At 42.5% G+C, this 26,735-nt stretch overlaps 1 protein-coding gene across 3 annotated transcripts in view; it reads left to right on the forward strand.

The window, feature by feature from the left end:
* Positions 1-6,507: 6,507 nt before the first annotated feature.
* The window catches only part of unc5cb (unc-5 netrin receptor Cb), a 151,408-nt gene continuing 131,180 nt past the window's right edge, over positions 6,508-26,735 (forward strand). For 2 of the 3 annotated variants that reach the window (XM_033647327.2, XM_033647328.2), the window contains exon 1: positions 6,508-7,111. In XM_033647327.2, coding sequence (XP_033503218.1) covers positions 6,994-7,111 — 118 coding nt within the window. In that variant the 5' untranslated portion in view covers positions 6,508-6,993. The remainder of the gene's footprint in view (positions 7,112-26,735) is intronic. The other variant, XM_033647329.2, reaches the window with a different exon arrangement.

Genomic DNA, 26,735 nt, shown 5'->3' on the forward strand with positions numbered 1-26,735 from the left:
TGACTTCCAGGTGGTGTTTTGTCTCAATTCTATTACCAGGCTCAGTTCTAGGTTAAAAAAGAACATGCAGATTGAATCACTTATTACTGGATGATAAATAGCCTATATTAGAAAATATGAAAATAATAATTTAATTTAATTTTTTAAGGATTTAATCCTCTGACTGCTGACTCAGTGTGTTGGCTCTGTCCTCTGCGCCAGCTGGAAAATCAGGCGCGTTACTAATAGGCACATTGACTGTGGAATTGTGCTGCTCAATATTATAAAAATAAGCAAAAAAAATCATTTGCACTGTATTTCCTTTTTAAATATAATATCTTAGTTTTACATGTAGGAAATATCCCAAAATGATCACTTTAAACATGTTGCCTACACAAATTATTCTAAGAGCACATGGTGATTAAAGGATTTGCAGTTTCAGGTCAGATGCCGTGTTGACAGGTTGGGTGGGGTTGCGAACTACTGAATTATTTTTGTCAGTCATATGTGGTAGTGGTGGAGTAGGTGTGGTATTGCATATCATAGTGCCAGTTCAAAAGCAGATCTTGAGAATCAGACCCGGGCAGGACTCCGCCTCCTGGTGGGATTAAAGGGGAAAAGTTCTTAGGATTCATCATCTGGGGACCATGAATGTGCGTGTAAAATTTGGTACTGATCCAAATAGATGTTGAGATACTTCAACATTGTTGTTTGAACAAAATTTAACAGCAATCTGTTGAAGCAACCCGGTCTCACTCTGAAGTCATAGAAATCTGGCGCTTGGGCAGTGACTTGCAGCTTCAGACACTGACAAAAAAAGCCATCCTTTACTATCTGCACGATACACTGCCAGTCACCGCTATAGCATAACTATAGCTCAGGGGAAATGTGGAGGAACAAAAATGAAAGTTAAAGCGACAACAAACCTGGACTTTCACCTGAGAGAGCAGTGTTCGTGTCCCGTAAGATTATAAAGCCAAACCCTGCTCTTTTTTCCTAAACCCAACCATGTGTGTTTGTCGTTGAAGAAAAAATACATCAATTCGCGGTGTTTTACCGACATACTGTGTTTATTTCAAAAGAGACTGTATGTAAACGTTAATTTCCTGTGAAAATTGAAGTATATTTTGAAAGAAGACAATGCATGTAACAGGCAGAACTTGACATGGCGTCCCGGAATGTCAGCAACAAACGCACTCAGGGTACCTTGCACGTGTAATCTGGACGTGGAAAGTCCATGACCCAAACATCAATATATGACGAGGTCGGAGTGAGAATGTGTTGATTTAAGTTGTTGATGTGTGCTGTTAAGTTGTTGAAATTTTTCATTTTAGGGAAAGGTGGTGGGCGAACCTTATACATATAGCCATACAGCTACAAAAAGCAGCTCTAACACCAACCATCCTCATGAGTGTCAGTAAAGATTACCAAGCATTTAACAAGACAAATAGAGGTGTTATCCTTTTAGCTTCTGAGGAGGACAGATAATAAATACATGTGTTCGGCCTGTTCCTCCAAAAGACACAGAACGTGACACTTTACATAATATAATCTAAATGGGTTGAACTTTGAGTTTTCGCACTTCCCTATTTGGAGGCAATAAAGATGAAATACACACACTTAACATCCATCCTCTGAGGTATCTTCCAATTTAAGCCAACGGCTAAGTGACTCAGACAGTAGGTTACGCATAAATAAAGCATAGTTATAAAGCATGTAAAGTTCAGGAGTTCACTTGCTCTTAAACTGAAAGCTAAAGTGGGCAAGACGTTTGATTCAAGGGACACTTAGCTTGCTCGGGTTGTTTGCTCCAGACACTCCACTTCCAGCATCTCAGACACGGCTGCCCTCCTGGGGTTGTCGCGCACCACAGTGTCAAGTTTCCTGCCAGACTAAAACATCCATCTAGCAGCAGTCCTGTGGGCACAAATGCTCCTTTCCAGACAAAGGTGTGCATGTGAGAGGAGTTATTTGCTGAAAGGGTGCATGTTAACAATCTGGGGGGCATTTACGCCTCAGTATTTCTGTGATATCCATGCTTTTCACTCTTGGAACACACATGCTTTTTCCTCCTCGAAGGCTTACACAGGTCAGTGGTGAGTGTTTAAGGTTACATGAATGTGTTTCTTTTACTCATTCAGCACAGAGAGGAAAATCTATCACCCCTTTAGACTAGATACCGTAATTGTCAAATATTGTGCGGCTCAACTGCATTGAGAGGCAGTAAATAAAACATTTAAATGCAATTTTAAACCTTAACCCAAGAGCTTTAGACCTAAAAAAGAGACAACATAGAAGAAAATGACTGATATAGTGAAATTCTCTGGACGGCAACAGGAAGTGTAAACTGCTTTGCTTAGTACAGTATTTGGATTGAGTCTATGTGGTCATGTTTATATCACAGTTTATTTATTTTTCATGTCTAATGTCAGTGAGAGGTCAAATGAATTGATAGGGTATATATTCAACGCAAATAAATACCCTTTGAAGATTATTCCACTGTGTTATGGTTCACAACCGAATGAGACAAAAACAATATAGAGGGTATGATAAGTTAAAGGGACATTTCACCCTGAAATAAAAAATACGCAGTTTTTCTCTTACCTGTGGTGCTATCTGTCACTCTAGTCTGTTTTGATATGAGTTGCAGAGTGTTGGAGATATCGGCCATAGAGGTCTCTGCCATCTGCCAATAGTAGATATAATGTAATGACAACTAGATGGCTCTCGGCTTATGGTGCTCAAAGCACCAAAACGATGTCAACAACAATGTCTCTTTCCAGAAATTATGACACGGTTTGTCAAGATAATCCACAGACCTTGTTGTGAGCAGTTTCATGTAGGAACGACTTTTTTGGACCAAACTACAACCACCCATATCACTGCACAGAAGGAAGCATGCATCTACTAATGGATGAGATGCTCATGCTCATGACAATAAGATGTAAACACTAATGGCGTGCTCCTTGGCTAAGATGTAATGTTAGCTACCTCAGTGGTGCTAGGTGAGCTAGCAGTAGATGCACACTTCCTTCTGTGTGGTGATACAGCAGCAGGTGTAGTTCACTAGAAAGAAAGTAGTCCCTAAGTCTGTGGATTATCTTGAGTAACTGGATCATGATTCTTGAAAGAGAAACTGCTGTTGAGCTTTTCAAATGTATTGTTTTTTTATGTGCATCTACATCTATGGTTGCTTACCTAGCATCAGTGAGCTAGCGCTGCAGCTCAGCTGAAGAGGAAGCGATTAATGTTTGTATCTCACACTGTCATGAGCACAAGCCTCTCATCCATGAGTAGATGCACACTTCCTTCTGCACAGTGATATGTTTTACCTGATGAGTTTTTCAAATGTATTCTACAAGCCAGTTGCCATCTAGTTTCATGATATTCAAGAGATGGCAGACATCTCTACTGTCGATATCTCCAATACACGGCAACTCACACCAAAATTATCTAGACTGATAAATAGCATTACAGCTAAGAGGACAAATACGTAGATTTGATTTGGGGGTGCACTGTCCCTTTAAGCAGACAGGCACCTCTGGATGTCACTTGCTGCTTTCTGAATCGGCACCTCAATGGCTCATGAGAGAAGTCGGAGGAGACTGGTGAAACTTGTTCGAGTTAACAGGCCACAAATAAATGACAGCTCAGTACAACAGCAGTGTGCAGAAGGACATTTCAGAAAGCACACATCATTTAACCTTGAATTGGATGGGCTGCAGCCGCAGAGGGCTATGCCACTTTCCACTCTAGTCAGCAAAGAACAAGAAAATGAGGCTATGTGAGCCATCACAAGAGCTGGATGACTGAGGAGCGGAAAAATAAAGCGCGAGCGAAGAAATCCTACTTTGTAATGTGACATGCTGGTGACAGGGTCAGGATGTGGCCTTCATGGTCACAGTGCACTCTTCTTTTTCTTCAAATGAATACATGCAGCAAGATAAGATGTTATTTCACATGCGCGCATCGCTTAAAGATTGTTTTAGGTACATGGCAGTGACCTCAGTTTTCCTCCCGCTGTTCGTGCACTCGTCATATCTCAGCCAAACAGAGCACCTTTGGGACGATGTGGAATGGGTTGATAGCAGCATGAATGCATCACTATGGAGTCAGCATGGACCAGTTCTCCCTGAGGAATGTTTACAGCACCTTGTTTTAATCCATGCTCCCATGAAATGGCAAAAGAAGCTCCTACAGTGCTTTATGTAGAATATACAATACAGAGTTTAATTTTGGACACCCAAACCACAGCTATCATTCCCAACCTAGAAGAGTGTAAATCAAGAATAAAAGCAATTTCCTGCACACACTGCCTCAAATTGAAATGCCAGCAAGATGACAGCTGCCCATTGACATCACTGTACATTAAAAAATGGTGATGGAGGGGAGGAGAATACCACACTTCTTAAATTAGATTCATATTTTAAAAGTTTATCACGTTTCATTTTGGTGCAGAGATAGTGTCAAGCTCACATTTCACATTAATCACGAAGTATCGGGGGCATTGCCTAGACATCTGTCATGCATATGTAATTACTTATGAGCCTTTTATCGGAATCGCTGAAACAAATTTCCCCCTGCAAAGCGAAAGTCATGTGTGTGTGTGTGTGTGTGTGTGTGGTGAGTGTGTGTCTATGTGTTCATTTATGTCTGTTAGGCTGAGGTCATTATTGATCAGGTTTTGTGACACGCTATTACTACATCTAAATAACAATTAGAGTGACAGAAACAAGGACTGCAGGGCCCACTCAGATAAATTATGCCTTCCTGTTGCAGCGCCTGCGTTAAATTAATGACGATTTATGTTCTCAAAATACACAGAGTCGAGGAAACGGAAGCACCTGTTTGCAATACACAGGGGTGAAAAGGTAATCCAGGAGTGTACTTACGTACCATTCTGAGGTAACTGTACTTTACTTGAGTATTTCCATTTTCTGCTACTTTATACTTCTACTGCACTGTATTTCAGTGGGAAATTCCACGTTTATTTGGCAGCTGGTTACTTTGTCTTGTGTCTCCTTATAAAAACAGTGTCTAGTTGAAGCTCTTTGTCATGTTTCAGATGTCTTTGGGCCCCGACACAACAAGCTGACAGTTGTCCATTGGTCAGTGTCAGCCCACTGGTGAGTGACTGTTGCCCTGGTTTTTGCGGTGTGCCCCGTACAGTTGGCACTAGCCGGCCCTTGCCTGCTTTTTTCAGTTGATTCAGTGTGTTGATTTGGGGTCAGAGTCGGGCCGTGAATGAAATCACTTCGGTTGATATTTAAGGTCAGTGCACAAGAAGCAAGGAGGAAGTGAGGAACGCAAACAAACGACAAGTGAAGAGGGAGTGAGATCAGAAACAAACTTGTCATAAGATTATTTTTTTAGCCACTGAGTTCTTAAGCAGAAATGGTTTGTAACTGTTTGTATTATTGTTAACTAGTGCACAGTAAATATCATTCATCTCTTCAACATGGGGTTGTGTTGTTAATGTGCTAATCGGCTAACTAGCATCTTAAATCTGTCCAGCCTGTCTTCCAGTTTCCTTTTATGAATACAGACTACTGCTGCCTGCTGGTATGGAGACTTATAATGTATCTCATGCAGGTAACGTGCTATTTGGCCATTAGCTGTAGTCTTTGCGGTGTGTTCAAGTGCAGCTTTCTGCCCAAGAAACAGACAACATGAGTCAGCCTTCATCGCCGTTAATTCTCCCCTACTACATCTTAGTCTTGTGGGTCTGGGCCTTATGATTTCACAGTACCACTAGGGACATTTCCCCTCTAAACTTCCTTAATGGTTTCATTTGAATAACTGTTTACGACCCAATGAGGTCAGATTATCTAATATTTCATAAAAAATATATCCAAGGTTAGACAGAAGTCTAAAAATTAATACAGATTTATGTAGGATATCAGAACTTTGTTTTTACTTCTTCCCTCTCACATTAATCATCTCACGACCCCTCCTTTCATCTTGTGACTCTTTGGAAAGGGGCTCGACCCCTAGGTTGGGAACCTCTGGGCTAAACTAACTGTATTTAGCTTCCAATGCTTTGATCATATTCACAATCTGATAATGTCTTATGTGATATATCAGGGGACATTTACATTTTACTGAGGTGTGCATTTTTACTCTGTGGTACAGGATCTGAATACTTCCTCCACCACTAACAAAACAACATTCCTCTAATTGCTCAAAATATTACTTTTTGTTGTGGCTGTGGTTCATAAATGGTTTCATAAATGTTTTGCAGTTAATGTAGAGAGATCAAATGTAAAAAGATATTTCAAATATATTATCTTTCAAGCCACAGAGGACTTAGTAGGCTACTTTAGAGCTGTCTAAGCATCACTAACTCCAATGATTGACATGTACATTGAACCCAAGGCTTCCATATATCATCCAGGCCCAGGCTATTTGATAAACGCCATCCATTCCTCGCTGCTGTCCGGGCCAGGTTTTGATACAGCGCCGCCACTTGCCGGAGCACTTGGATTGGCTGAAGGAGCAAGGTAGCCCGCAGAGACTGCTCCTTCCCCCGGTTCAGTCCCGTCAGTGGAGCGCGAGGCGCGGCGCACACACACACACACACACACACGCACACGGGGCTCATACACCCTCGCCTGCACGCGTGAAAGGTGCGACAGAGAGTGGACTCCACTGGAGGACTTTGATTTTGTGCGCGTGGGACTAATCGGAGCATGAATTTGCCATCAAGACATCGATCCACACCTCTAGACAGACCAAGTGAACCTTTCCAGGGAAAAGCAAACGGGGACAGATTTTAATGCAACATCCTTCCTGACGGAGGGCGATGCACCCGCCTCTTGTTCCATAAGCTGTCACACTTTATATGACTGCACAAACACAGCGGTGGATATATTTGCTGCAAAGCCGTTTTTTTGTTTTGCGCTCGGGGTGAGATTCCGACTGCAGCGCACAGTAACGAGCGACAATAGTGCGTGTTTTGAGCGCACATTTCTCAGTGACTCGGACTTGCCTCAGAGCGGAGTTTGACTCCTCATCATGGGGTACGGTGCACAAACTGATAGAGAGGGAGGAAGAGTGCCGAGATCCTCCTGTGAGATGCTGACCGTGTCCTGGCTTTTGCTTTTTCTACTGGTGGATATCGGGGTGGCGCAAGGTAAAGTTAAAAGCGTATTTTTTTGACCTGTGAACTTGGCTTTGCTCTGGGTAAAAGTTGCGTAAACTCCTATAGGCTACAGCAGGGGTGTAGTGGACAGGAGGAACCACCTGAAGTTAGTTTACGCACACTCTTTGTAGAAAAAAAAAAATACAGTTTATCCACCTTTTTGCGCACAGCTATTGCAGAGATTGAGGCATAAATCCAGCCTATATCAAAACTAGAAGGCCTACAGGAATAACCTCCCAATAATCACGGCTAAAAATGAAATGGCAACCAGATAGGTCAAATGGAAAAACATGGTGGACAAAAAGGGTGACAAAAACACCTCACTTTCATTCAAGAGACTGAATACTGTTTATTCCAGTTCTGAAAACTGCAACTGGCATTTGGAAACAGAAACAGTTGCACTATCACATCTGTTTCTCCAGGAAAATAAATCAAGACGCACTGTTGTGCTGCAACAGAGCCTCTGAGATACCATCAGAATGAAATCAAGCCCATATTTAGGCTGCTTGTTTTACATCCATCTCAAATTGATCCTTAAAGATTGTCCTACGCGGATAGGTGTGCTACTTCTCTGATTTACAGCACAGGAGGTAAAATACATCACGCAATTGATTCCTTACTGTAATTATAATGAATGAAATCACATTTAAATTCTGACTCATGACCCACTTCCTACTGCTTTTGATTTAGTTTCATCTGGACACCCGCTCACACTGAAAACCCTCATTCATTCATTGGCGTGTAGTCCTGTGTTTCCAGATTTAAACAATACTTCAAAAAAACGATTAATTCTTGTGCAATCTTGTTTCCACGCACACATGAATAGTTTAATTCCAAAATAAAATGCCCATTCTTTGGAAACAAGCTCATCCTTTAATGCTGATTAAGTCCAGTGAAGCTATTAAAGCTATTAAATAGTCCTGACCTTTGCTCAGAAGACTGGTCTTTATTAGGAGGGAATAATCTCTATGAAATACAGAGCGGTTGAGTTTCTGAGGGAAATTTCATCTTTCATATAATCGCTTTTAATTTCTGACTTTATTCTACTGCAGCCAGTAAGCACATTTTTAACCTTTAGTGTGTCTCCAGAATCGTCCCTCAGAGTCGAGTCGTCTGCTGAAAGATGCTTTCTGTAAACTGTAGTAGCTGTCAGTTATGGAGAGCATTGAGATAATGCCACAACACCTGAAGCCATTTACTTAATCTGCTCTCTCCTGAGTGGGATTGTCTGTCAAACAAAGGGAGCTAGGAGGAAGCCATCTGCGCGAGGGTGAATGCTCAGTATGTGTTTGTGCATGTGTGTCAGATGCCGTCAAGTGTGCATGCCTCTGGAATGAAAGGTAGGTGGTCTGCCTGCTCTTTCTGGAACCAACTATGGCTGAATAAGGTGATGAGATGGGAGGAAATGAGGGGATTTTCGGTTTGCAGGCAGACCTCTCTGTGAGGAAAGGGCTTACAGTAGCAGATTTTTTCAAGGATCTAACATTTTTTTTTTTTTTTTTTGGAAGTTAAAGGCTGCTCACGCAAGAGCAACACAAGCTTAAATTGGAGGTCCAAGCACATATCTTAGACAGGGATGAGGGTCTGCAAGCAACCTTATCTAGCTGCTCCAGACCTTCATCTCGCTCCTACATAGTTAATGAGCAAAACAGGGAGAGGAAGAATGAAAAACAGCACAGGTCCGGTTTCTGAAGGGCAGGGTGAGATGACATAATACCCATCCCAAAACCCCAGAGAGCCCCTGTGTCATTGACTAGATGGGAATACGAACAAGGTCCTTCTCTGTCCATTAAGAAGTCGATACAGCAGGAGAACATTGTTTGAGACTAATTAATGGGCCCCGCTATTTTTGGGCACTGATGAGCTCTACACATTTCCAAATCACTGGAGAGTCACTTCTTCAGTGTAAAACTACTGGTGATTAAAGTGGCTCGCTTACCCAGGCGCTCCTCGTGCAACCACTTCTTCCCTGCATATCTTGCTTTGGAGTCATTTGAACACACTCTCAACATTTGTGTACTTTGGTACATTTCATCTGACTGTTGCGGTGTATTTTTACTCCCTGACTTTGCCTTTGAGAGGACTTGCTCTCACCCCCTGTCTACAGACAGAAGTGAGCGCTGGGAAATGAGAGTGCTCATTAACCTGCTGAACTCTTGACAAAGGAGACAGGTTGAGACAGATATAAGCTGGGAGCTGCCAGAAAGGTAGCAGGGAGCTGTGTGACAGTAGCTTGATTGGAAACCCTTGGTGCAAGAACAGATGTACTCCTGGTATTTCCAGCGCGGAGGCAGAGCTGTACAGTATGTGCAGTGTCCGTATCTGTGTGCATGTTGTTTTAAAAGTTGATGGAGGATGTCAAGTTGTTAGGGGAATATGTGGAATACGTTCTCGTGATGATATGTTGGAAAAAAGAAACTGCATGAGATGTTTCAAACAGTTTTTCCTTTTGGATGTAAAAGCAATTCTACTGGGTGAATCTGAAACATTAGAATTTGTAATCCATGTAAGAGACTGACCAGTGAATCAAGGGGAAACTACATTTTCTTCATTGATTGCACGTATTAAATCTGCTTCAGGAAGGAAGTCATTGAAAAGAAGAGGATATGGGTTCATGGAGGATTCCTAAACTGCCTGCAAATGGAGACAGTTTTGTATGTAAAATGTATGGCGCAGGAGAGGAAATCAAATTTCAAGTTTTCCATATTGATTTCTTTTTCGTTTTCAAGGCTGTCCAGTAATATACCTTAACATGTTTGTACTGTATCTGTGTGTTACTCAGTGGATAAAAGCATAAAGTCCAGCCCAGGGCCTCGGCCTTCCTGGGATTAGTTCAGTTTTTCCACAATGCCGCACTTATGTCTCTTTCTTCCTTTTTTTACCCTGTTCCTGTCTCTGCCACCTCCCCTCTCTCTGATGATGTGTCCTGCGAGGATTGTTTTTGGAGGGAAAAGTTAAAGGCTCCTTATTATATATGGTTTCTAAAATATTGTGACTCAGTGCTCAGTAAGACGTCGCCATTTTCCACATATGACACTCCCTTTCCGAGTGATCTGAGCGCCTCTTTAAGAGAGCAGGTAAACGTGAATGTTATTTCTATCATTATTATTCTAACCGGCTTCCCTGCGGCCTGACAGCCGGCTCCTTGGGGGCCACTAACATTACAGCCGTTGCGGTCATTCTATAAACAGGGGCCGTATGCACAATGAGCGCATTGTGTGCAAGGAGCAGTACTTATAAATTACCCCCTGTGATCGCCCTTTGCCAGCGCCCATGAGCTGGCAATATGACACATGTACAGTGAAGCGATTTTTATGTAATTGAAGGAAATTAAGATTCAGTAACACGCTCCCCGAGGTGCAGGTGAGGGAAGAGGGCAAAGTAAACAGTGTTTACAGTATGGTCCGATGGTGCTGAGTGGGGTCAGAGGTGCGTGCTGGTTGCTAGCTGAGCCACAGACGGAGCGTGCTAGTGAGTGATAATTACTGTGAAAAGTGGCTGCTGAGTTCGCTTCCCTGCTCTACTTGATGTCATTGTTATGATGGCAAAAAATATACATGGAGCTATTTTGGGGCTGGGAACAGTTCTGCAGTCATCTGGTGGATGAGGATATTTGTGATGTGCTGGTGGAGGCAAATGCTGTCGCTGTCATTGTAGCCAGGATTCTAGAAATACTGAGGTCATGAGTTCAAACTCAGACACACACACCTCAGAAAGTTTCGGCCAGCCGACAAAAAAGCCTTTGAAATATTTTGGATTATTTTAGATTTTGACTTCACTGAATCATTTAACTTTTAACTCGCATTATCTGTGAATGTCACCTTCCTTCGCTGATGGTCTGTATTCTGTTTCAGATCTTCCCCACACTGATATAAGTGCAGTGGAGAAAGTCAGATTTCTTGTGTTATATTTGTGTATAATTTAAAGCTACAGCTGGCAAATAGCTTTTTGTCATATTTGAAGAAACCGTCACTATATCCTGGCAGAGGTACACGAGACAGACAATCCTCTGCCTCCTCCTGCTGCTCCTGATGGAATTTGCAAGAATGCAATCATCCAATCAGAGCGGAGGAGTCCAACCGGTGGGCGGTGCTTCGTTTTTGTTACCTGTTTTAACTTGGCGGAGCAAACCTTCTCATTTTACAGCTAAACAGTGCACTTAAATCTGTTTCTGGAGACATCTTAGGGGAAAAATGGGCAATGCTGTGACAACACTGCTTACAGTTTGACCGCAGATCACAAGAGGTGATTGACAGCTGCGTTTGAGACTCCTGATTGGTTGTATTCATTCATGTGTGGTGAATTCTTGTCATTAGAAACACAACAAGGAGGCAGAGGAACATGATTTTTTTCTCAGATTATCTGTCTCATGTTATACTGTGTCAACAAATATGACACCAACTAAAGCTGTAATATATTTCACTATCCTTCTGTATTTATTTTGTTTATGATAGCAAAATGTGGGTTGTTAAAACCAAAAAAACTCCCAGAAACAATACAAAGACCATGACCTTAGTGGTAACAATGCATCTGATCTTTAGGTGCCTCGCTGCCAGTGCACATGCTCCACATATGCGAGGCTCCCCCAAGCAATTTTAGTGTTTACTCTGTGTATTTATGCTCTCCGACCAGTCGAGGGATGCCTCTTCCAGTAGAGTAAACCTAAAAGCTCCCCCCCCCCCCCATATTTCTTCTCCTAATGAGGTTTCTGTTGGAGGTTCCCTCGCCATTTTCATTTGTCGCTCTCGTATTGTAGGCATTGTGAAACCAGAGCTTTGCAAATAAAACTTGACTTTCTGGGAGTGGAGCAATGATTTCAGATTTCTGTGTCATCTCTATCATCGCCCCCCTCCTCCCAGAGAGGCAGACGAAAGGACGGGGAAAAGAGTTGCAACGGTTAGAGTGAGAAGAGGGTGATCGCAAGGACACAAAAGAGGCAAATGGGACAGAAAGATTAGTGGTGAGGGAGAGGAGGCTGGAGGAGAGACAGAGAGAGAGACAGACAGACAGAGAGAGAGAGAAGGGTGAAAGCGAGATATGCAGCGAGGACGGGGACGGACAGGGGAGGAGAGGAGAGTGTGTCATTAATCACCCTGTGTGACACTCTCAACTACAGGGGAGCTTCACAGTGCAACATTCACTTCTATTAGCAGTCCATTAGCAGAGCCCAGCACAAGTAGCAGCACTTGACAGGCAGTCCTGTGCCAGAATGGCTGACCTGTGTCTTGACACAATGTATACTGCACCACCTAGATAGTGTGTGCGCGTGTGTGTGTTTGCTAAGAGTTTTTGTGCGAGCAGTGCAAGTCAAAGTGCACCACAGGGCATAAATGACTGTGACACGTTGTGGCAAGTTGTGCTTTTTATGCTTTGGACAGCAAATGAAAATAATTGTATTAAAAGGTCCTGCTTTCAATTACGCCACTGGATGAGATAGGGCATAATGATTGTAAAGATGATGATGGAGGTGGTGGCGGTGGCGGTGGTGGTGACCTGATTTCCTACCTGTGATATCCCCTCTGCCAGAAAATGGCTCTTCAAAGTTGAGATGGCTGATGCATTAGAGGTACAGTCATTTCTCATTCAAAGGCTTGTTGGCCTCTTACTAGCCAAGAGCCCGGTGATTACAGGATCTCAGCCAAGGGGGAAGGGGGTGTGGACCACTGTCCCTGCTCTTGATCTACAGTTCATTTATGATTAGAGATCAGAGCCGACAGTCAGAACATCATGGGTTGGGGGGGTGGGGGGTGGGGTGGGGGGTGGGGGGTGGATAGAGTGGAGGACCAGAGCCAAAGGGGTAGAGCGAAGTGATTACGAGTTAAGTGGCCCTTCCCATGCCATTATAAGCAGCAGGGCTGACAGAGCACATCATGAGTGAGTATAAGTACACACTCTACTTCTGCCCTTTAATTTGGCATCATGGCCTCCCCCCCGGTGCTCAACCACTAATGTCCTTCTACATTTTTGTGTTCCTAACTTCCTAACAGGAAATCAGTCAAGGACATGACATTCCAAACGCGGGTAATTAGGAGTGTGAGTAACTAAAAGACAGTCGGCGGAAGGAACTTTAATCTTGATAGTTGTCACTGCATTTTTTGTATTGCATGTGTGACCTTTTACTATGGCTGCTGTGGTAAATGAATATCCCCCATGGTGCTTAAGAGTGGTTGAACAATGCGATTTTATTATGTTTTTGCAAATTACTTACTGATTATTCATCCAAAGTTTAGTGCTTTTTAAGACAGCTTTATTGTTAAGCTTTCATGAGGTGTATTGTTGCTTTTTAAATGACAAATTTGACACATTTTCAAAACAAATTAAATGTTTGTTCGTTGTTAAATGCAGAGGAGAGAAGGATAATGAGGCTCTTGTCAATAGCGCAGAATTGCAATATTGCGGATATAGTAACAGCCCTATCTCATCCTGATCATTTAGTATCTCTCATCTGCTTTTCCTCACGTTTGTTATATAATTGTGTGATAATCGTCACCATAATTTAGCTGATGTAATCATCTGTGGGCACAGCAAAAAACGAATGTCCTGTACTGTTGCCATACATGCTATTCTACCTCGTAAAGAGGATTAGGGTACAAAATAGACAGAGTTGGGGGGGGGGATTTGAGATGCTGCTGGAATGTTGCTACTCTTATGTATGCACACAGACACTATAAAAAGCTCAAAGTGCTGATGAGCAGTAAAAGGCAGAGTCAGTGGGAATGCTGTTATTTCCCCAATGTCCTCTAAAAGTGTTCCCTGCAGTCTTGGTTCCCCAGCCCAGCATGGAGCATGGAACAGCTTTGCTAGCTACTTCATGGCAAGCACAGTCCCTAACATGGCACAGCAAGATAATAGAAGCCCCGAGTAGGCCGGAAATGTAGGCCAAACATGCCTTGCATGCAGTTTGAAGGTGTGAGATAATCCTGGTTTATCTCAGTTGTTGCATGTTTGCTGGGCCAAAAAGCACAAAAGTCAGATACTGAGGGCTGCCTTTAAGGAAAAGTTTGACAATTTGGCAAATGTGCTTATTCATTTTTTAAAAGACTTAGATGAGAAGATTGATTCCACTCTGGCATCTGTACACTAAATATGAAGCTACTGCCAAGCCAGGGCTGACCCGAAAGCTTCGAAGCTTCAATCGTTACCATGGTAATCGGTGTCCAGATCAGTATTTGAATGCTTTGATTTTTGTTTTTTTGTTGTTGTTTTTTCTCCACTAAAATGGTGGATGGAAATTGAAAGGAGGTGGCAAGTGTCAAACACAAATGAGGCCAGTGTTCTCAGCGCAGTCATCGATCCCAGCTTCAAGCATGAAATTGGCAGTCTGAGGAGGAAAAGGAACAGATGAGACGAAACTGCGGATGGTTATCCACGGCTGCCAACTGTAGTGAAGTGTTTGCTTTGCATGAAGGGATGAGGCCCGACCCAAGACGTGCCGAGTGAACTTAAAGAAACATTGCTTATAATAGTCCACCTTCCACCTTCTCATTACATCCTACTATAGTTGGCTTAGAGGCGGATGATTGGTTAGCGGATATGAATTGATTACTATTTGCAGGTAATTATCACTGAAGATTTGTATTCTGGACAGCCATACTGCCAGCAGTGGTTAGCTTAGCACAAAGACTGAAAACAGGGGGAAACAGTTAGCCTGGCTCCGTCCTTTAAGTAGTGAGCTTTAGAAGCACTGGGAGTTGAATTTAGTTCTTCCAGAATAATGTTTGTCAGAATTTTGTATTTACTTTACTAAAAACAGTGACAAAAAGTACTGGAGAAAGTGTAACATGTCTTTCTACCTTTAACCAGAAGCACAGCTGATCCCACAAACATCCGCTAATTTAATGAAACTACGCTAATCTAACCTGCTTACCTACATATCTACTGTACGTACGTCACACACCTTCAAACTGCACATGAAAACAGCATCCACTTTGTTGTTAGGCAAAGATTCTACATAAAACAAACCAGTAGAAATTAAGACATCATCGCTGTGATAGATGATGACATCATTCAAAGACTGCTCTTAAAAAGAGTCCTGAGCTCTAATATCTTCATCTCAGGGTGCTCTTTCAATCCTCCGCTCTGCCGCCGTCGGGGCACCTTTGATGTTAAAACCAGGCTATATGTTCAGGTCTGATGAGAAGGGGCGAATGTACCACTGAGGCAGTAATGAGTGAGATGATATCAATGGTGACTCATAACACCTGAGTCACACTCGCAGCGTGGAGGCTTTGGCAATCACCTGAATTTTCACGTCTCTATGGAAATCCAGCCTGCTCTCAAGAATGGGAATCCAGCTGCTATCTTTCCCCTCTGTTCTTACTCTGATTGACAAAGCTAAACCCTTAATCCTGGCTTTGCCCTGTCTTGTGCTCCGAGCCGGAGCCTCACGAGTGGAATGGGACTAAAGCAAATATATAAAAGCCCTCGTGAAGAATAGGAACAGTATTCATCTGTAATAAGTCATTTGCCAAGCTGGCGTGTATTTTGTCAGACCCTCAAGCGGATACATCCATATACTTATTTTATGTACCTGCAGACTGAAACGTTTACTTCATTTTGTTGTTGAATGTGTCACATCTCGGCATTGTGAAGAGCGGTGGTGGTTTCCAGACACTGCACTAATGTCTGGTTGGGGAGGGTTGTGGTCTATGTATGTCAGCAGAACAGAGAGAGGGATAAGGAGGGAGCGAGGGGGGGAGGTATGGGACCACTGGTCCCGGCTGAAACATGAGAGCAGGAGACCCACGCTCCCCATTTCCTGTCTCCACTTTATCAGCATCTTGCTCTCTGTTATTTCTGTGCTCTTAAAGCATCCGATGAAAGCCTTGCCACAGATAAATGTTTGTGCCTCCTTGTTTTTTATGGGGCTCAAATGAGGGACTTTATCCGCCCGCCCCCCCTCCTTCATTCTCTTTTTTTCTGCTGTGTCTGCTTTGAGATGCCACAAGAGAAGTTATAGCCTCTGGTTTACATTACGGTTCCTTTGAGATGGGCTTGGGAAGCCTAAAAGGACAATGCTTGTTCTTGTTCTTCTGAAGGAATACATTTTTACAAGGCATTAGGGAAAGGGCATGAGAAAGGCACATTATTTGACTACAGAACAACACATTTGTGCTTACTTTGTAGAAAAATAATTATTTCCACCTATAGATTCATTTAGATCTGGGGAATGAGATGTAATATTCTTCTGAAAGGAAACTCATACTCATGTCCTTAACAGTCTACACCCTTTCACCTCTTATCACCTCGCACAATATTTTCCTTCAAACTCACATAATTCAGTCTGCTGCTGTTTTCTTAGCTTTCTGTATGAGCACAGTGTTGTGTATGCACGAGTGCGTGTTCTTGTTTGTCCGCATATGGTGGCACAGTGTGTGCACGCACGTGTGCGTGTGTTTATTCAATAATAACAGAGTCCGAGAAAGTCTGTTTCAGATAAATCTGTGTGAATACCAGACCATTCATCCCCAGGAAATCAATCTTTCTCATAATTCCCCTCATTTTTCTTCCATCTGTTATCTACAGAGCTGCCAAACAGACTTTTAAACAGAGCAGACCATTACCAGAGGGCAGAATTAAATGTATGTCAGAATGCCAGCCTGTAAAGTTGTTGTTTTTACTGAGTTAAATGAGGTGCTAAATTAAAGCTTCACAATTGGTATGCACTGTTGTATGATTAAACCCCACACACACACACATGCACTCCTGTCGACAAGAGCAGCGAAAAGTCCAAATGTGTGCAAAGAGTCAGAGATGTTTTTTAAAAAATGATGCTGTCGAAATCATGCTTGAGTGTTGAAAGCACGTGATGAATGGGTGTTTGTGTCTGTTTTTGTGTAATTACACTGAACAAGTCTCAACAAACACTGTGGAATTCATCACCAGTATCTCGGAAAACATTTAGTTTCCACAGTCAGGTCTGAAAGCAAAAGAAGACTTTAAGAGCGCAGTTAACCATTATCACTACTGCCAAACACCCACCAACCAGAACACCCCACTGCGTGACCTCTTTTCTTTATTTTGGGCTTTTGTTACTGTGAGTCCAGTAATGGTTTGCAACTCCAGATTGCTGTTGGGTGTCAGCACTTTCCTGTGTTTGTACAGCGTGTGTTTGTGTGTGTGTGTGCCATATCTCCATGATCAGTCCCCGGTGACCTAAGTACTGGCAGACAGTGTTTAACTGGGGCAGGCTCAATGGGTCTCATTTAAATGGGGCCCAGACAGAAGCCCCACGGTGAAGGGTTACTTTATGACTCTTAACATGTAAAGCACACTGTCGAAGCTGCTACAATTTGTGTGCTCACCCGAGAAGTCAAACTGTACAGTATTCTTCTTCTTCGTTCTTTGAGAATCTGTCAGGGAACCAAAAGGCGCTGCTAATGCTTAAAATCTGCCAAATTAGGGGGTTCCACGTGGAGAATAAGTGGCTGTGTTGTCTTTGAATTGTGTGCATTCTTCAGTTAATGAATACTATGGAGATGAGGTTGATTATGACAGAAAGCAGGCTGTGCGGCTCCGAAAGTTCACCGCTGTAAATGTCAGAATTATTAATGAGCTCAATGTGTCAGCCCCTGCTTGTCCTACATGATGTTCGAACATGAAAGGATTGAGCAAAGTCGAAGTCACATTCACAAAATTTCTGCAGTACAGTGCATGCATGCCATCGTCGGCTGAAACAGTGCTTGCTTTAATACACTGGGAATTATGTACTGTACAATGAATGCAAATCTTCCAAGTTGTAAAAAAGGATTGGCAGCAGAGGAGAGCTTCCAGCTGTGCATTTGCCCCTTTCAAGGAGCTAACCAAACAGTAGGCAGAAGGTGAATAATGGATGTTGTTGTGATGAATGCTCTGAAATGCAGAGAGAAAGAGGGGAAAAAGCGCAGGAGTTTTTTCCTAAACCAGGTCAAATGTCTGAATTGGCTCTATTTTGTATACAGATGAGTATTCTTGCTGGAAATTCCCACAGTAAACACAGCTCCTGTTTGCTGTTTAACATCCACGGGCTCCCAATTCGTTCGGGCATGGAACCCAAAATATTGGTACAGACATTTACCGTTGTATTTAAGCTGCTATCGGGCCTCACTGTGATGCCTACAGATTAGCATAAGCCCTCAGTACTGGTGTTAATTTTGGCAGCCATTTTAGATATTGTCTTAGTCTTCGGATAAAAATGCTTATTAGTTTAAGTCCTACTATCCGTCATAGTTTTAGTCATGGGCAGATTATGGGAGAACAGGCCTCTGGGCACAGATATGATAAAGGCCCCACCACTTCTACTGTAGGGGCTGACATGCAGACTTTGTGGTGGTTTAACCTCTGTTTTTGAGGTGATTTTGTGTATCTTAGAGGTCTTTTTATGTCATTTTTGGTCATTTTGTGTCTCTTTGTGGTTATATTCATTGTATTTTCTGTTTCTTTGCAGTTCTTTTGTGTCTTTTTTGGTCATTTTGAGTCTCCTCCTGGGTGGTACATTTTAATTTACTTGACTTTTTGAGGGCCAGAACGTCCGCTTACACTTTTGGCTCCTGGGCCTGTGTCCTGTAAACCTATTCAGTAATCCCTCCATGATTTTAGTCTATTTTTAAGTCAACGACAATTGAAAATGTTTTAGTCCTGTTATACGCAGAAGTCATTTCATATCTTTGTCATATCTTTAAACTAATTCAATTAAGCTAATGTATGCATTGAAAATTGGAACTAAGGTTCCAGGATGTATTCATTTACACATTCTTTTCAACACCCAAAAATAATTTTCACACATTTACAAACTTACACTTCTCCAGCATATTATTTTTTACAGGTTTAAAGGATGATTTACAGGCACACACTTACTTATCATCTTTTAAAAAGCTCAATATATTAAACCATAAATAACTAATTTAGGGGAACTAGACAACTATTTGTTGACCTGTTGATCTCACTGTCAAGAAGCAGAAAAATAACTTTATTTCAGCCTGAATTCTTTCTAAACCTGCAACAAACCTGTCTCAATGGTTAACAAATGACGCTAACTGCTAACAGCCATCGCTGCAACCAACAGTCTCCACAAATCCATTCAACAGCTCCGCTGTCCACAGTCACACACACACACACGGCTGCTTATTTACTGCCGAATTACAGCTCAAAACTTGCACTAATGTTGGACAATGCTCCGGTGTGAGTGTTTTGCAGGCTAGCACAACATTCTGGCTCCAGCTATTTGCTGGTCTTTACCAATGCCACTAAATAGGTGCTCGGATGTCATGCTGTCTGATAGCCCATCATTAACATTTCAGTTTCTGTCTTTTCACGAAAAGAAAACATACATTTTGTCATAGTTTTTATTATTAAAGATCTATTTTTAGCTTTGTTTCATTGTAGTCATGGGACAGAGGTTGTTGATGAATGTTTTTCGTCGTAGTTTTCATTAACAAAATTAACTATGCTCAGTAAAATCACAGCATGAAGGATCAATGTCTACAAATATTGTACAAATACCATTTCAGACTACCTGATACATTTTTAATGGCTAGTACTTCTACTACCATTGTTAGTAGGGATCACAATGGATTATTTGTGCAGATGTGCCATTTTTATTAGTGCTATCATGACTTTATTAGGGTTATGCCGACCTACGTATCAGTGTGGTTGGGAGTAATAGTGGAAGGTTTTGTTGAACTGCTCTCCCTCAAGTCAAGTTAATGGAGAAATGAGATCTGAGTTTGGAAAAAATGACCAAGCTTAGTAAGATGACAGGCTTGTTTCTCTAATTCCAGACCTCAATAAACTATGACCCCATACAGTACACCAGCTGCACTGGAGTCAGCACACCAACTGTAAACCGATACACCATAATGGCTTGCTGCAGATATGCTCGAGCATGTGCAGCGGAAACCGATAATTCAGTGGTGACACACTATGCATAGGGGTTCCCATGGTTTTTAGGCTGACGTGAGGTAAGCTGATCTGTCAGGTAAAAGCAATGGGGGGCGGGTTACACTGGAAAGACACGGGGGGAGGGGGGGGGGGCAACGCAGAGTAACCTCTGCTGTGTAAAGGAAGGAACAGTGCGCTGGTAAATCATACCTCCTGATGAGTTTCCTTCAGTAGCTGCTTGTTTAAATCCTACTGCACACATTCCTTACCCATTTAGAAAGCTGCACATTACTAAATCATGGTATTTTTGTTTTTACAAGTCTGCAAAGGCTTACTAGCTTTCTGCTTTAGCCACGTTTTTTTTTTTTTTTTTTTTTGTTATCGCTGTTTTTCCATGCCAAATGTTTTATTTAGCAGCCTGATCTAGCCTGAGACCTCGCCAACAAAAGCATGATAGCGGCCAAAGGAAGAGTCGGAGAGGAGGAGCTGGAGACAAAGGAATGAAATGAGACCGAGATAGTATAGCCACTCCTAAGCTGTGTGGCTTTTACCCACAGGATGAACAGGCCGAGAGCATCCAGGATTCAGGCACATTAACCCACAGCTATTGTGGGCTGCTTTGTGTGGCTTTTTTGTTCATGGAAAAGAGGCAAAAATCTGGTAAACAAACACAACAATGTTGAACAAACCAATGTGTTGTAAGGATCGGGCAGCTTTGAGCAAACTCACATACATGTTTTCCACCCCCCTGCGATTTCTTGGGAAATTTGACGGGGTAATCTGAGCCTTATTGTGTTGCTTTTCTGTGGAACACCAGATACCAGCGCAACCTGGTTTGGGTTTTGACTGCCATTTTTCTTGTTGGCAGTTGTTTCCACAGTGATTGAATTTGAGGGCGAGTGGCATGAGAAACCCAAGCTGGAATATTTACACTGCAGCTTCCATTTTTGGTTCTTTTGCCGTAGTTTGTTTTAATAAGAGCTTGAGAGAATGCAGTATACTGTCAGAGGAATTTCGAATGGGCATGTCAAATCCAAGGAGTGTCAGCGGTCACTCTGTTAACACGCTGCTCCGTCTGAAGCCGGCGGTCATGGAGTCAAATGGATTGGTCAAAGCAGTTCCGACACACACGGGCCACGTAACAAGGGGCGGACGAGTGGGAGGACAAAAGTGATCAGCGCTTTGATGGATGTGTCACAACGAGGGGATGTAGCTGTCTAACATCTATCAGTGGTTAAAGATTTTCTCTGCTCAGCCTGTCACATCCAACTTTACTCTTCATTTCTACTCTTCATTCCCTTTGGCTCTCTTCTCTTACCAGAAGAAGCTGGGTGTCGGATGAGGAAAAAAATACTGTCAGAGCCTACAAAGAGAGTTTTTGTAAAGGTTTACAAGATTATTTGTTGCTGCGCGGCCCCAGTTACGCGCAGATAAACTATGTCCTTTGTATCCGGGTGGTCTCTCGGGAGTGAAGCAGACACTTTAATTCAATCAGCTGCAAACAGCAATAATGCCCCCCCTCCCTCCTAAAACTCACTCATCTCACTTCAGTGATACAATTACGAGCTGAGCTGCATTGGCCATCTTGTTGTGATTATATGTGTTTACATGGGAGGGAGGTGTTTACTGAGGAAATTGCGGCCCTGTCCTGCTGCCCATTTAGCTACTGGAGAAAAAGAGCTGCTGTGAGATTTAATTTATTTATCGTCTCTGAAACAGAGTTAGAATTATTCTCTAACTAGCATTACGACTGTGTCTTTCTGAGTCCCGGTCCCTCGAGACGAGCGGCTCCAGCTTGAGCGAAAAACAACTATAATGTTTCTGCATAGATGGGATGAATAAATGTGTTTGTGCGAGGACGGATGTATAGCATGTACTCTTTTCTTTTCATAAATAATGCTTTTTAAAACAATAGAAATATGGGCCATATGCAGATTTGTGTTTAATCCACAGTATATTGAAAATTTTAAACCCACCATAGCTTTTTCTTGTTCTCAAAAATACAGCTAAATCTATGTCATTCTGACTTATTTATCTATTTCATATAATATGCACTCTTACTCTAGTTATATTTAGTGAAGCCTAATCTCTGAAAAGATGTTGCCCTGAAGGAGAAGAAAAATTTTAACAAAATACCACTTACATATGTAAAAGGAAAGTCCAATACTTACTGTGTACTTACTGTGATTTTATATAAATGAAAGTATGAATAAAACCAGCTTTCACAAGTAATGCACCGGAATTTGTATGTAACCCATATAATCATGAGCCAGTACTTCATGTATAACCCTTGTAATCAGGAAGGCGGTGATCCCATGACCCATGTGCTGATGGGAGTAGAAAGTAGTATGAAGACCAAAAGTCTGTGTTAGGAGGAAGGTTTGGGTGGTGGGTGGGTCACATCACCGAGACTTCCCCTCAGGACTTTCTCCAGGAAACTAGTGTTTAGAACTTTGTGAAACCACGTAAACTTTGGTTTATTTTCTTAGGTACGTCGTCACCATGATCCTTTTCTTAAACCTAACCTACGTAACTTTGTTTTTGCAAACCTAAAGGCACACAACTATAGCCCTTTTTAAATAGGAACTGTGCAAATTTGCAGGAAAGCCCAATCAGTCTTTTTTCAGCATCGGCAGTATAAAAACAAAATCGGGGAGTGCGGCAAAATGCCGCCTACCTACTTTTGTTACAGAATGCGCCTTTTTCAGGGCAATGGGGGGCGTGAGCAAGTAACAAAACGTGTAGGTCAGCGTGTGACGTAACCAGTGACGTGCTCCGAGGGAAGCCGCGGCTAGTCAGTCCTTCGGCGATTCTCTCATAAGTTGGTCCGTTCTTCACCGTCCCCGTCATCTTACGGTTAGTGGCCTCTTTGTTTGCGAGGGCATGGAGGGCGCGCAATTCCTTGTCTCCCCAGTTGCTCATCTTTACAGTGTCTGTCAGGTTTGCGTTTCCCTCTTGCTACTAGTACTAACTGTCTTCAACAGCCCCTCCCATGGCGGAAGGGCGCCTCGTTCTTTTTAAACCAAAAAGGTTCCGCCAATATGTCTACCCTATGAGGTGGAAAATTGGGCAGCTCGGATCAACTTGCCAATCGGGCTCTGTATGTCTAAATGCTCGCAGCTTGCTGGCAAAACGGCCCAACATTCGCTGAAAATCTGGCAGTGTAAAAGGGGCTTATGTTTCTTTTTCTAAACCTAACACATTAACTTTACTTGCCAAAGTACATAACTTTACACTCAGTATGCAATGTTGTTTGTTGGGCGCTAATTCGTTAGATATGATACAAACTGTCGTATAAAGGTTTGCTGCCTTTTAAGTCGCACAATGCAATCCATAAAGAAGAGTAAAAGGGGGCAAGTAGTTTTTCAGTAATTGCATCCACAATCAGTCTCTTAAATTGCACAAGACTTTTCAAAAGAGCAAATCAAATCATTTGTCCTCCATTTCATATTTCTAAGTACCCATCCACCAGCGGCCATGTATCGTCCCATTACTGCGGCATCCCTGTGATAACATTGCCTCACTAATCTTACTGATGGTCACATTGCCTTTTCAGGCCCCAGCACTCTGTTTTATTGGTGGAGCATTATGCACAGTGTTTTGACCATTGTTTACTCCACAACATGCCACTTGTTATCTTCCACAGCAAATGGCCGTGTCTTTACCAATCACGTCTGGCTTTTGTCTACTGTCCCTTTTTCCACTGGATGAGTAGCCATTTAGTGCAAGGGTCAGGGTTGTAATTGACAGCTACCACTAAACAAATCTGCCCGGCTCGGCGGTAGACCAATCCCACCTCCCGTCCCCTCCCGCCACTCTAATCTAACTAATGCACCCGTGTGTGTGCTGGAAAGTGAATTAAGCATAGAAAACTCAATACCTGATCCATCTGACAGAGCTGCCCGCGTGCACATTAGCAGTTTCTCTGCAGCCTCTGTAATTGTATTACACAAGTTGGCCGCTCTAACGATCAGGCCTTACACACACTTACACACTTATACACACTCTCCCTGTTGTCGTTAATCGCTGCCTTCGCTGGCCCCGGAGGCGTGCAGCAGGCCAAGAACAGAGCGATCGAGAAGGAGGATGATGAGGCGAGTAGTTCAGCCCTCCCTCAAGGCTGACATGAAATGAAATCACGGTCTGTGTCTATGTGTGTGTGTGTTCTGAAATTGGTACATTGCGCAGCGTCTTCTTCTTTTTGTTTTTAAAGTTCTGTTGTGTTGGACTCTCTGTATCTGTCTCTTTGCCTTCTAATCAGTGCCTTTCTGGGCGCTCCTGCTGTGTGGCCCCGTTTCTGTCTCTGCCTTTCGCATATCGCACCGCCTGCTATCTGCGTACTATCAGCAGTCCTGCCCCTTGCCAGAGACCACAGCATGATAAAATGAGCTTACACTCTCCTACTCCTCCTCCACTAATCTCCCTTGACCTATGCAGACCTATGCAAGGTTAGAAAATATATCTCTGTGAAGTATTCTCATATTAGGCAGCAGATAAGTGGGTGTAGATGTAATGAACAATATATTTGATCTTTTGATGTAGTAAACACATATCTGTGGCCCTCAAAGACTTCACTGGACTTCATCTGTGAGAGGGGTGGGAGATAGGGAGGAGAACAAAAGGACTGCAAGGGTGATTAAAGGGGTTGTTGTGTTGATTTGCTGTGTGTTGCCATGCAAGCAACCATTTTCTCTGGCCTCACTAATGGAGACTTCAGTCTGAATCCAGGGAGAAGCTCTTTAAAATTTTATTCCTTCTAACAGGCTGATTTATAATGATGAGCCCCAGACTCTTCCTACCGCAGCAGGACATCACAAAGAGTCCTGGGAAGCGGGGGAACTATATATAGCGAGACCATGGAGGGACTCGCTACAGGCATGGGAGAATCCAGGAGATAGATGGTGAAAGATGACCTCCCCGCAAAGCCCAGCCCGAGGCTGACGGTGTGTAGATGCACTGTGTTGTCTGAAAGACCTCCGTGACCTCTGTATAACCACTAAGGTCACCCCCACCATATTCCCAGCTCCCAGGGTCCGGTGATACCTGCCAGATGACACCCCATGATCCTATGCCTGGGATAGCACCAGTTTGTGTGTGTGTATGTGTGTGTGTGTGTGTATGTGTGCATGTGTAAAAATCCCTCTGGGAGGACTTGTCAGAGAGTAGGTCATCAGATATGTCTGTGTGTGTGTGTGTGTGTGTGTGTGTGTGTGTTCACCTCCATGTGCGTGCACGCTATGGTTTGTTTGTGTGTGTTTGTGGGTGCGCATGTAACAGGGGAGGAAGAGGGAAGAGCTGGGATGGGCAGCTTTATCATGCTTATCTGAAAGGTCACTCTGTCATTGTCGGACTGCACTTTCCAGAACCTCCCTGTGGTCACCACAAGTCACACTGATCCTGGAGAGACAGAGGACGGATAGGGTTGAAAGAGATTAGAGTTAGCCTGGAAATGTTGCACCAGTTTGAAGAAAAGTTGGCAAAAGAAAATGCAAATTGAGGTGCAAAGTTATATTCTCAAAATGGCACCTTTAACTGATCTGCAGGGGCGTTTTAAGACATCAGAGGCTTAGCCTGGACCTCTGTAGGGTGGTTCCTCCCCCGGGATTTGTTTTATCTATTTTTATGAACAAGCTCTTTTTTATGCACTCTGGCATCTTATTCACCCTTAAAACATTTTTTAAATTTTATTCTCCAGATAGATTTTGAATTGTGTCTTTGAAAGTATTACTAGTTGTTGGTGATTAGTACTGAGTAGAAACGAATATTTTGCAACTGCTATCGTTAAAATTCAGAGAATTTTAGAATTCAGAGAATTTTAAGGTGCTTGAACTTGAGTATTTCCTTTTTCTGCTAATTTTTACTTCTGCTCCACTACATCACAGAGGGAAACATTGTACTTTTTAACTCCACTACATTTATTTGTCTGCTTTAGTTACTTTGAAAACTTTAAGATTAAGAATACAAAATATAATTAACTAATAATTTATGATGCATAGTTTAGATTAAACTTCCCAGCAGTATATAAAGCATTTAAAATGAGTTCCACATTTACCAGCTACTACATTCAAGTGATTACAGGTCCACCCTCTCTCCGGCACCCGATCACACTGCTTGAATGACAAAGAGGACACAAACCTTGTGTTTCTGATCAACAATATCATTATTTTCCAAGGGCTTTAATGCATAAACAAATTGACACATTATTAGATCCAGTGCTTTTTATATTTTTATTCTTGTTAGGCCTATTTATATTTTTTAAAAATATACATACAGCCAATTTAGATGTGGGGCTATACACAAAACATTTGGGGCTGAAGCTTCAGATGCCCAGGCCTAAGAGCGCCGCTGCCGATCTGTTTCTCTTCTGTGACTTGTATTTCTTGATATTTCATTGTGTTTTCCCTCCTAATAAGGCATTTATGAAACTAGAAGCAAGTGCCACAACATAATTTGTTCATTTTATTTGTGATTTATTAGATTTTTTTTTAACATTTCCATTTAGGTGTTCAAGTACAGTAGTTTGTCACACCAAAGAAAAATGTGTTATTAACCATCCAGCCAAATTTGAATGATTAAAAAAATCACCAAGAATATAAAATTAGGTTTCAAAGTCATGAAAAAATAAGCAGTATTCTCCGTTCTGAAATGCTTGGGCTGTGTCTGCTAAAGGAGCTGACATGCTACTGATAAGGGCTCTAACGATTTTGTTGATAAGCGGGGGAGGGGTTATGTTGAGGATCCAGTGCATCTTAGAGCT

Source organism: Epinephelus lanceolatus, chromosome 19 (genome assembly GCF_041903045.1).
Source record: "Epinephelus lanceolatus isolate andai-2023 chromosome 19, ASM4190304v1, whole genome shotgun sequence".
NCBI classification, from domain to species: Eukaryota; Metazoa; Chordata; class Actinopteri; order Perciformes; family Serranidae; genus Epinephelus; species Epinephelus lanceolatus.